This window comes from Pollicipes pollicipes, unplaced genomic scaffold (genome assembly GCF_011947565.3).
Source record: "Pollicipes pollicipes isolate AB1234 unplaced genomic scaffold, Ppol_2.1 Scaffold_6052;HRSCAF=7182_pilon_pilon_pilon, whole genome shotgun sequence".
Lineage (NCBI taxonomy): Eukaryota > Metazoa > Arthropoda > Thecostraca > Pollicipedomorpha > Pollicipedidae > Pollicipes > Pollicipes pollicipes.
In genome coordinates, this window is record NW_023596805.1 from 4,504,243 (window position 1) to 4,516,932 (window position 12,690).

General features: G+C 47.1%; 1 protein-coding gene across 1 annotated transcript in view; it reads left to right on the forward strand.

Moving 5' to 3' along the window:
- Positions 1-10,530, forward strand: part of LOC119104640 (WSC domain-containing protein 1) — a 37,056-nt gene extending 26,526 nt beyond the window's left edge. The window contains exons 6-7 of the mRNA XM_037228359.1: positions 8,842-8,996; positions 10,052-10,530. Of these exons, the coding sequence (XP_037084254.1) occupies positions 8,842-8,996; positions 10,052-10,334 (438 nt within the window). The 3' untranslated portion in view covers positions 10,335-10,530. The remainder of the gene's footprint in view (positions 1-8,841; positions 8,997-10,051) is intronic.
- The last annotated feature ends 2,160 nt before the right edge of the window (positions 10,531-12,690 follow it).

The following is a 12,690-nucleotide window of genomic DNA, read 5'->3' on the forward strand; positions in this document are numbered from 1 at the left end:
CTGAGTCTCAGGTCTGATTCTGAGCGAGAGGCTCAAGCGGATGTGGCGCCACTTGCCGCTGGTTGAGTGGCACAGAGGGCGTTTTGATATTCATTTTTGCTATGCAAAAGAAACTTGGCGTGAGCTTCCTTTGCAAGAGCACTGGAGGGCGCCGTCGCTTTCATCAGCGAAGCACTTTGTGACGGCGTCCATAGCTTCATTAGTTGTGCAAGGCTGATGTAGTTTTTCAACGTCCTTAGACTGGTGCGTAATGAAATGAGCTAAAAGCCTAAAATTGGGTTCCGACCTGAGCAGTGGAACCCTTCCACCTCCAGCTCCCCTCCTCCCACCCTCTCCACGCAACCTGGCGTGCGACACAGGCAGAGGTCAAAAAGCTCGCGTCTCTCTCCCAAATCATACAAATAGTCTGGCCTGTCGCCTTTACGGTCGCCTTGATTCGCCGTTCTTTTAACGCAGGCTGACAAAGAGAGAGAGAGAGGGGGGGGGGGGGGGGGTGATATGATCCACTGGCGTTTCCAAAGTAATAGAGATAGAGCTGAGCAGAAAAAGATCATTGGATTTATCTCGACGAGATCTCATGGTTGGTGTTAGCTCGTAGCCGTAGTGTGATGTTGGTTTAATAATTGACCCCCTTGTGGCAAAGGTTAAATTTTCCAAGAAAATCGCACTCTTTCGGCTTTGCATCACACGCGGTAAACCCTGTGGTCAACCAACGCGCTCAACCCTTTGGGAGCACAAAGTTTGAACAGGAGTGTTTCTTGTTTAATTCGGAGCACGAGGGTGCATATTTTTATGTTTTGGGCATACATGTACGCCAAATGGCCCTGTTAATGTAACAGCGCCGGCCCGTCGCGCCTTCCGTGGCGTCATCGGTATCCTTCCGCCGCCCGCGCCGGCCTAGATCGTCCTGCACTGTTCCTAAAAAACTGCCACCTCTCCGAAACCAGAAAAACTAGGGACACGTGTCTGGCATGAAAAACGCGCAACGAATGCTCCATAGGCTACCGAAAATTTGGGCGCGATTGAAAAATATGCCAGGGAGGTATCCCCAAAAATATTAGGGGACTAGATCACCTTTTCCCCCTCCCCGCCCCCCTATCAATGCGAGGGTTAGCATGATTTGTGGCCAGAAAAAGAAGCCAGATATAAAATGTGCACCCTGTTAATTGTTATACTCAAGTGCATTTCACACACTATTTTGGGTGTTACTTTTTTGGGCGTTAAGCTGTATTTCTCATGACGTGGCTTGCTTTTCACGGAACACAAACCCAGTCTTCCTGTTGGATATTGCTTTCAAGTAATCAATCAGCCTAAAAGCTATGACAAAGATGCCAGCAAGATCTTAAGCCTGAGGACGTCCCAAATCTGGTACCTCATGAGACAGTTTCTATCCCTAATTTGGGGTTCTGCTTTACCTAGCATGCTCCAATATATGATGTACTACAAAGTTGAGAACACTTGCAACACATCCACAGAGTTTCCCAAACACAGAAATGCCCCTAAAACTGGCATCTTTAGCTCACATTTGGGGGCCTTTTTCGGGGTCACCTTCAAACGTGCACACTTGAATACATTAAACACAAACTGAAAGGCACTGTGACTTGAAACAGTTCTGGGTTTCTGGCATCAGTTTTTCCTTATTGGCAAAGCATGGCAAAGATGTTAATGACATGTCAGTCATGTCAATGTCAAAGGCGTCAATGAGATGTCAGTCAGCCTGAGTCTTGCCCCAAATGCAGCGCTGTCTTGCTTCGTTTGGGGTACTACCTGCCAGGCAAGCATACACTAAAGATGGAAATCTCACAGCACTTCAAACACTTTGACTTCATATGCTGAGTTGGTTCGGAAAAGTTATATGAACCAATCCCGCAATAAAATTTTGCTATGATGCTGTACCAATAAAAAATTGCAAAATTTGGCCAACTTCCAGAGTCTTTTCAAAAAAAATTAAGTGCGTTATACAATGATGCCGTCCCCATACTAATGCCTGGTGTTCAATTATTTTGTCAGGTGTGAACTGCAGTGAACTGAACATCATCACGTAATGAAAGAGGAAATGTTCAGAATCTAGATATTCAGTCCCATGCTCTATACACCGCCGTACCTATGCACAATTGGGAATGCCATATCCGCATGCCTCGATCAAGGTATGTAGGTAACTAGCTTCTGTTCACGATTCACACTTCTCATCCACCGAATGTTACATTCTAATTTACCTTTACCTGCCTGTTCCCCGAAATTTCTCTCGCAAAATACACACCGGTTCACGAACCCAGATGATTGACGATGCTCATGCGTATTGCTTAATGATGCGTTTTAAGGCAAATCGCTCCACTCTGAAGAGAGCAAAATTATGCTCGAAGATATAATGACGTCACTATCTTTTCAAAATCACCACAGCTGCGTTATTACTTTTTTGTCAATAGAGGACATATTTAAAGTTATTTTGACTACTTTGATTGCTTCTTTACTTAACAATAAAAAACAAACAACTTTACTTAACAATAAACAAAGATGATGTATTACTCAGGTTGACGCTTACATGAAGTCATTTAAGGCTCATGCGATGAGTATCGCCTTGAGTGAGCAACCAATTTTTTACCTTGAGGAGGCAGCGCATAAAGGACGAGTAACGTTTTTATAACTGAGCTTAAGTGACCCTTTGAAAACTTGAGAGACAGTGAAGTGTGCTCACAATTTGACCACTAACTGTATTCCTATACGGCAGTGCTGAAAAATGTCTAAAAAACACTCATACATGCTTTCTGCTTTCAGTGTTTGAATGTGCGCAATTTCATCGCAAGCGACGTTTCGTGAAATGTTGAAGAGAATATAAAATATGAAATAAAATATAAGGAATAAAAAATGACAATAAAATAAAATGGAAATGTTAAATAGAGCTTGGAATAATGAGAGCGTCTCAGTTTCCTGCCATGAAGGGTAGATATTCATAAGTGTCCCACACTCGTGGGCGAATAGACGCTTTTTTGCCTCTGAACTCAGGTTTAATGTGACGCCATTTGTTTAACATGGGAAATGGAGATTGAGTTGTGAAAATGGGTGTAAAACACAGACCGGAACAGGGTCATATATTGTTCACAATAACGAAGGACAAACTACAGTGCTGAAGAAAGAATGACCCAACGCGTACATAAACGTTCAGGTGAACACTTTTTATGGGTCACGTGCAGCAGAAGTTGTGCACAAAGATGCAGTTTTTAAATAGTCTACTCGTATTCAGTGCTTATAAAAACGTGACATAAGCCCCATCGTCAGGTCCGATATATCGCTTTTTACGGTTGTAACAAGCTGAAATTTGGAAACATGTCTCAATCATTTTTTTCAAACCTACTGAACAAATGTTATCGGGCTGTGTCCATCGTTTTTTTATCTGTAGAATACAGCATTGCATGTGTTGTTTTTTAAGTTATGACCACGCAACATATCTTCACGCCGTTTTCAATCCGATAGGTATGAGTAACGTCGTGAGTTACTAAGCTTTTCTTTGTCGCCTTCCTCATTATGATGATCATGTTTCTTACACATAACACACCCAATTAACTGCGCAATACATGCATTACCGATGCTGTGCCGAACAACCATTCCCACAGTGCATACGGCTTTTTTGTAATTACTGCCGCTCCTGTGTTTTATAGTTTGCTTTGGATGTTCATCTGTTATATAGCACATGGCACAATACACGTGAAGAGTGATTTGCAGTAGTTTTTGCGCTGAGGAGCCTCAAGAATGAACAGAAGAGACAACCTGAAGCTTAGACTCCCGTTCTGCAGTGCCGGGCATGACCAGAGCACACTCAGTGATAAATAGTGACGATATGCAGTACTATGTAGTGATGTGTAGTTAGTAGTGATAACCGTGGCGCGTTTATATCTATGACGTAATTGAAGCCACGCCAACACCCATACTATAGAGTAAAATATATATAAATATAAAATATGTTTGTAATAGAGTATATATATATATATATAATATATATATATATATATATATATATATATATATATATGACTATCCGGTTGCCCCTGGCAGTTAGAACATGACTGGAAACATAATCAGACGCTTAATATTGATGATTGCGGTCATGCATCAAAGTCATTCTAAACGCGTGCTTTGGTACAATCTCTAACGCAGGCTTTCAGATGGGTGTTAGCGTTTATCTTGAGACATTTGACAACGTGCTACTTGGGGCCGGTTGGGGACCACAAGGGGCCTACTTGGGGACTGATGACGTACTGAAGCGGCAGACCGGGACGGCACCGCAAAGCTATCCGTGGCCAGCACTAAGTGTCTCGTGGGGGTACGGGGCCTCCACAAGGCAACGGGACCGCGGCATGGATCACGCCCTGTCACGAGTGAAGTGTCGTAAAAGTCGTGCTTTAAAGTCGCGTCGTGCACTCGTTTTACAGGACGGAGGGACGGCGCCATGAGTCCGTGGATAATATTGCAGGCCAATATTCATGGTGGGTTGTTTTTGCGCAGGGTGGCCCGCTCGGACAGAAGTGCTTCCAAATACACTACGGTGTGGGCTATAACTGCATTTGTTTGTCTTGGCCACTACAGTGTTTGCTTTGTGATAAGCCAGCCCAAGTGTATAGTTTAAGCATGTATTATTTATCGCGCAAGCATTGAGCTCCCACCAACGATAGCAAGGGTATCATTTTTGTTATCTATAAAGCTGCCGGCCACTGGTCTGAAGCATAGGTGCTTGCGGACGCTTTAGGGGATTAGTTTCGAAACCATGAGACGAATGTCAGAGCAAACGAATTTCTGCAACCAGGAGTGTTGCATTATAAAATCGGTTGAGAGCGAAGCTGATAAAATTGATCTAACCTGCGTCAAGTCCGGGTTTTCCCTGCATTTTAGTCACTTTAAGTTGCCCCTCCGATGACAACATCAAATACATCAGGTGGTAAACGTCAATTTTTATGGTGAGGAATGACGTCCAATTTGAAACCGATGTAAAGTTGCATTTCGTAAAAGTTTAGGATGGGGTGCCAATAAAAAAATAACAATACTTAATCGACTGGCTGTGACAAATAAAAATAGCTGTGTGTTTCGTTCATCAGTGGCGGCCCGGATCATAAACAGAGTTTTATGCTGAGTGGCGTGACCTGCCACGTAGAGACGAGATGCTATAATAGAATCCGTGTACGCCGACAGGATGTACCTATATAAAAATGACACCGAACTGTACGACCCTCTGAACGGGCACGTGGATAATTGGAACGACATAGAAGACAAGGGCTGGTAACTGTGGGGCTATTGACAGTGACATGTGCATTTATCGCATAACTCAGGCTGCGGGGCTTTTGAATGGCCATTCAATGGCAAAACATGACCACAAACAATGACAGTCATCAATAATCTCCCATTTCTCAAACCGTGGCCCTACAGAAGATGCTCTGGAGACGCGAGTGACGCTTCCGTCAGCACCACGCCAGAGCGCTGCGTCGCTACCGCTCTGGTGTCCTCCCGGGCGGCCCTAGAGCGACCTCGCGGGCTTGGTCGGGGCGAGGGGCGGCTCCGGAGGAGTCCGAGACACAGCACACGGCACCGGGGATGCTGAATTGGTTGGTGGAGCATTTCCCTAGAACGCGCATTTCATTGAGGCGGCCGTGAAGAAGCTACGCACTCGCTTGTCGCCACTGGACTTCACGTTGTTAGGTAAGCTGAAAAGTCACGGCCACGCGGACGAGCCAACGAGTCATGAAGAGCTCAAGGCCGCCTTCAAACTTGAGATGGGACGGATCATCGTCAACAAGATAGGGAAGCACAACCGACCACCCACGCCAGGTTCAGCTGTTGCGCATCGTGGCCCACCAGGGGGCCATCTGGAGCCTTTATATTCACTGTTTGACGGATGTGGAATATCCACTTTCTGTCAATGTCGTTTACCGTGCTTCGCCATTGAGTTGGCAGTCAAATGCTGCCACAGTCGCGATCGTAATAATAATGTTTTTTCAAAGCACACTTTCCATTCTGGAGAAACACGTGACGCAACTCCTATCTGGGCTGCTATTTGCTAAAAAAAGGTCACACACTGCAGGACCATTTTTTGCTATCCTGGTCCGCTTATGCTGTCCCATGAGAAACCCACCAACGTTTGCAGAATGGCCTAGCATACGGGGAAGTACGCGTCATGCAAACATGAGACACCCACAAGACACTTTTTGGTACAAAATTAGCATAGTTATAATATTTGTATGCTTAGATATCAACTGCATCAGCAGTGCAGAGGAATTCGGAGCTATTTATGCTCAGTATACCTTTTTTGCTCATATGCATTGGGGGTAGGGCTCGGAAGACTATGAGAGGTTCAGGACCGCATTGGGAAGGGGGCTCGATCCAAGCCTCCGAGCGCATACAAAGTAACGCCTCTGCATACAACTTGAGCGCTCCACACAGTTCCACGAAACGAATACGAACGTCTTCGGTATCCCATATGTCTGTCAACCCACGCAATCTCAATATGACTGACGCATCTTCTGCATCATAAGAACCTACTCTTGGTTGCGACACATGTTTGCTCCCATTCACAAAAGCGACTTCCTCTCCTTTCGAAGCAGGCCTCTTGCCATGACCACCGCAGCATGACCTCATCCGCCATGGTGAGTTTCTCCCACCGTAACCCATCGTCAACCATCCAAGATGTGTGCGGTACAGGGGCCGTGCCTGGGCTGCCATTGGTACAAGATCCCTCCCTTTTGCGTGGAAATGCGGAGCATGTCGTCACGCACCCTTTTATGGAACGCCAGCTACTGCACTGATCAAATTAGTGCTCAGAGGACCTTGACGCAACCGGGATTCGAACCCGGGACCCACGTGGTAGCCGAAGGCGTTAACCACCCGCCCTTTCGGGCCTCATGGCTAAGCCGTGTCCTGCACCAGGCACGGACATACTTTCGGCCATCTGATGAGCCTCAGCGGTGGCATAGCCACGGGGGGGGATGGCTTCCGACGGGGGAGGGGATGGCTTCCGAGGCTTTAGCCCCGCTCTGACAGGCTTCAGCGCAGCCATTCACCACGACACTGCTGAAAATTAAACACTGCTGAAACACTGCTGAAAACTAATTCCGGAGTCCGGTGATCAGGAAAACTATTTCCTAGTTTTAAATCTAGTTTTAATTCTATTTTTTTAGTTTTTAAATCTTATTTTGAAGGCTTTAAATCTGATGGACTCTAACGTGGATAACGTCACGTAAACCACAGCATTCGTAATTTAGTAACAAGACTAGCGGATAGCCAAATGAATGGGAACGGCCTGCAACTGAAATAATTGTTGAGGCAACAGGACAAAGCAACATCGGCAGCTCATAGATCCGCTAGGTACTGTACCTTTTAGCGTTTGTGGGGCTTGCTAGTCTGTTCGCAGTGCGTGAGTACAGTCAGTGGGGATGGGATCCGCTCGTAAAAATCAGCCTTCCCGTCACATGTTCCAGCTCTGCTCCTCGGCCTCAGGAGGCCCATCAGGCCCAGGAGGCCCTGCCTGATGGTGCTCCCAAGGCCGCCAGGGCAGGGCTGCCACATCGTGGCTTTTACCCACCTAAGATCCGCATTTTCTCGAGATCCGTTCTGGTATATTCACCTGACATTGTCTGTGGAAAACGCCGCATAGGGCTCATGAAGCGGCACGTTTGACCTTTGTCTCGAGGGCTTGACCTTTGTCCACATGAGAGTGTCCACCCGGCAGCCGCGTTTCTTCCGCCCTGGAGGGCCCTCAAATTTCAGGGTGGGCAGAAATGATGTCGATATCCCCCGTCATGATGGCAGAAATGATGTCGATCTCCCTTATCATGATGGCAGAAATGATGTCGATCTCCCCTGTCATGATGACAGGAATGATGTCGATCTCCCCTGTCGTATGCCAGGTCCTATACTGGCCAGGTTTGACGGTGTGTGGTCGGAGATGACTCGTGGCGCCAATACAACACTTGAGCTGAAATTTACCACATAAGCACAGATGTGCTTACTGACGATCCACAGTACTGGGATTTACGTAAGTTGCTCAGTGCGTTAGGGATGAACATTATTCACATAGATTAGGCGGTAGTATTAGCCTTATTACTCGGAAAAAGCCAGGAGAATGGGGATAAATGGTTGAAATAAATTGTAATAAATAGATAATTTCATGTTTTCCTGGATAAATTCTCCTGGTTTTTCAGAGCGATAAGGCTAATACTGCTGTATAATCTAAGTACTCGGGATAATCTCGTGTTAGCGCAAACAGGGGCGCAAACAGGGGCGCAAACAGATTCGGACGAGGCATGTAACGGGTGCCTGAGAATGCAGTGGCATATTAACAAAGCATGCAGTGCGTTATTGTCCGCCGAGGTATTAGTAGAGGTAGCGATTGGGTTTTCAGGGGCGTGAATTGCAGGCGCTATTTGTGGCATCAACAATGCGGAGATGCATATATACAGCATACCATGAGCGTCGGAACATCCCAGAAGGAGCTGGAATACTAATTTTGAAGTATGCTGTCGTCCTGGATCATCGTAAGGACAAGGACAAGCATTTTTAATTAGTAGATGCGTGAAGGGACGCCTGGCAACACGTCTTCCAAAGACAATGAGTTTTCTCCAGCAGCCATGTCTACTAAATTATTTTTCCTAAGCAGCAGCGCGAACGAAATATGTTTTCCAAATCAGCGATGTCCGCGAAATGAGTTTTCCAAAGCAGCACGTTTACGGAAGAACGCCCGCCAGCCCCGCTGAAATCGACCCAAACAAGCCGCCACCCCCCTGGGTGCGTTCCGTTGCCAGCGTGACCTGCTCCGTTGAAACGTGACCTTCGGTGACCTGTGACCTGTTCCGTTGACAGCGTGACCTGGAGGGGATGGCCCACCGCGAGCCTCCGCATCTGCCAGCCGCCGTGGAGCCATTCCCAGCTGAGCTCCGTCAGGTGCTGCAGCACGGCCTTCGGTACGCCGACAGCTTACTGGCGGCCAGAGGTCACCCTCCGCTGCCGCTCGACAGGTGGGTCAGAGGTCACTATCCGCTGCCTCTCTAAGGTGAAGGCAGGGGTCATCCACCACAGTTCCACTTCAGTTTCACGTACACGTTATCCATCCCTTCGCCAGTTTGCCAAGGTTTAGGTATTGTTTATAAAGTGAATGAGAAGGTTTTACAACTCGGCATTTACTGTTTTTGCCCTCATTGAGTCATAACGTACTGCACGAGCTTAATGTTTTAACTTTAAGGGAGTATTCCGCATTTATATGGGGTTTTGAGCTGAAATAGTCATCTTGAGGACCTTTCGATGCAGTTCACAGTCCTGCGCTTTCAAGGCCTAAATTCCTCTAGTTTCTGAGCTAAACCTGGCCTTCATGACGTCATAATAACGTCATTCAAATCCTACCATTTTATGAGCCATATGGAGATCAAGTCCGAGAAAAAAATACAGTGGTCGAGACGTTCATATCTAGTGTCTGTGAGCACGATTTCCCGATAAAACGGCAGTCAATTGGCTGCCACTCCATGTTGTGCAAGTGCGATGGCGTAATCAAACAGCGAGGAGCGTATTTACAAAACAGAAATATGGCGGTGTCTAGAGGCAGTGTTTTCTACTTAAAGGTGTATCATTAGTTATAAGTGAACCTGCCTTATTATACCTGGTGGTTACTTTAATGTCTTCAGATGAGAAACGTGTGCTCGTGGCCAATGACCGGGACTGACGTCATGCCGGTGGCTGAGGGCAACTAGCGAGGTGTTTCCCGCACGTTTATTAGCTGCACCCTGAACTCAGATACTGCCGTTAGCACTACGCCACATCATCAGGTACACCCTCTGACGCCATTTCCAGAAATTAGGTCTACACTCATAATGCGTCTTCCCGAAACTCACTCCCTGACCACGTCATCAGATACATACGCTGACATCACAAACCATCCTCAGGTACACACTCTGACACATGTTTCCGCCTTCAGGTACGCCTTCTGACATACGATCCCATCTCCCCGCCCCGCCCTCAGGTACACCCTAGGACACCGTACTCAAGTGTACTCTCTGACAAGCGCACGCTCCATCCCCAGGTACTCGGTCTCCAACGGCCAGCAGCTGGAGGACTGTTCGCCGCGCGAGGCGCTGTCCGCCTGCCTGAATCGCATCGACGCCATGAACGCGCACCAGGCCGACCAGAGCTGGACGCACTGGGTCTTGGACCAGATAACCAACCTGGCTGGCGAGCCAATGGCGAGGGACACGACCTTGGGTGTGGGTGCGCTCCGCCAACCTCCCCTGCTGGACGGTGTCGACGGCGTGCGGCCGCTGATGGACGACTGGCGCCTCTTCCAGTTGATCCGGAAAGAGCTGTGAACTGCTGGACGACTGACGCCTATCCCGGCTGAGCCAGAACGAGTTTTGAACTGCTGGACGACTGACGCCTTTTCCAGCTGGGTCGGAAAGTGTTGTGAGCTGCTGGACGACCAGTGGCACGGCTGACTGAGCAGGCGGGCGGCGAGGACCTCCGGCTACCGGTCTTCAGAGAGAGAGGGAGGGAGAGAGAGAGAGAGAGAGAGAGAGAGAGGAGAGAGAGAGAGAGAGAGAGAGAGAGAGAGAGAGAGAGAGAGAAAGAGAGAGAGAGAGAGAGAGAGAGAGAGAGAGAGAGAGAGAGAGAGAGAGAGAGAGAGAGAGAGAGAGAGAGAGAGAGAGAGGAGAGAGAGAGAGAGAGAGAGAGAGAGAGAGAGAGAGAGAGAGAGAGGAGAGAGAGAGAGAGAGAGAGAGAGGAGAGAGAGAGAGAGAGAGAGAGAGAGAGAGAGAGAGAGAGAGAGAGAGAGAGAGAGAGAGGAGAGAGAGAGAGAGAGAGAGAGAGAGGAGAGAGAGAGAGAGAGAGAAGAGAGAGAGAAGAGAGATGAGAGAGAGAGAGAGAGAGAGAGAGAGAGAGAGAGAGAGAGAGAGAGAGAGAGAGAGAGAGAGAGAGAGAGAGAGGAGAGAGAGAGAGAGAGAGAGAGAGAGAGAGAGAGAGAGAGAGAGAGAGAGAGAGAGAGAGAGAGAGAGAGAGAGAGAGAGAGAGAGAGAGAGAGAGAGAGAGAGAGAGAGAGAGAGAGAGAGAGAGGAGATCTTGCACGCTGGTTGTCTCCGCTCAGGCAATGAAGTCGCTGATCACCTTGCTAACCTGTTTTAGGACTGAGTCATAGAGGAGTCATCTGAATCATTAAGGAGTCATTTGAGCCATGACAGAGTTAACTGAGTCATCGAAGAAACAGCGTGCCATCGTACCAAATACTCTGGTGTATGCTCTAGAACTCAGTCCCATACGGTCACTGTGGTCAAACGTGTGAAAGATAGAATGGCGCATGTGCGAGTGTGTTGACATCTATTGAATTTGCTGAAGGGCTGACGTTTGCCATGCATTGGTAGCACTAACATATTTTTCGTGCTTGGATATGACCTCTAAGTGAGAAATGCAAATAAATAAAAAATATGATAAGTATAAAAATGTAGAAATGCGCTGAGGAGTGACTAGTGCTGACTAGGTGTTGACCGGAGCAGCCGCCAGGCCGTATACCTATCTGAAACGGAATAAATACCAGCAAGGTTTGTTACGGTTCTACAAAATACCATACTATGTAATGCGTACGAAGTCAAGCGATGCACCAAAATAATGTTATAAGCTGACAACAGCAAGTGTACCAAACCCATAGCACCCAGATATACAAAAGTGAAGAAAAGCGAACTTTTAGTATGCGAGATCAGCATTCACATCCCATGATCGCGATCACGTGCATCACGTGACCGTGTATCACGTATATCACGTGTACCACGTGTATAACGTATAGCACAATGACGGGTTTATACCTGTGGCGTTTATACCTGTATGTGCAATGACGAGCAATCAATTGTATAAGTTTAAGGTATATTGTTTAAGTGTATAAGTGTAATATATATTGTATAAGTGTATAAGTGTAAGGTATGTTGTATAAGTGTATAAGTTCTAGCCAAGTGTACAGGTATAAACTTATTTCTTTAACGTTCCCTCTGAAACTTATTTCTTTAACGTTCCCTCTGAAACTTATTTCTTTAACGTTCCCTCTGAAACTGGTGACGCTCTCATATATGTCATAAATTAAGACAGCCAAAACCCGGACGAAGTCCGAGTTTTCTGTGTAGGATTGGCAGCTCTTGATTTAAATCGAGAAAAAGCTCACCCGGTGGAATTTTTTGGATCTGACCCTGTAGTGATGGCCAGGAAACGACTCAGATAAGGCAGTCTTTTGTGTGATAGCCGACGTTTTCTCACGCTTTGATAGCACTACAGCCAAATATGTTTCAGAGCCCGAGACAACATTGGGGAGGGTTCAGGGCTATCACGAAAGAATACAAATTGACACTCGTCGATGCAAGGATACGGCTACAGACGCGGTTGACGGGTTTCATCTTGCGAATTGACTTTTGGTGAGAGCATGCGTGGGTGTAATCCATGGGGGGGGGGGCATGTCACCAAATTGTAATAAACAGGTGTTTCTTTCGTCCACTTTGCCCCTGGAATGATCGTTCTTGTCACGTTTCCACATTTATTATGTCATTTTCTTGTCCGGTTGTTCCCCCCAGATTTCAGTTTGACCCTGAAGTTATGATTTGCTGTTCCCCTAGTGTCAGAGGGGGGGGGGGGGGCTGCACCGACATGTCTGCGAGTGTCACATGGTCCAGTGATGAAGCATCTGTCGTGTTT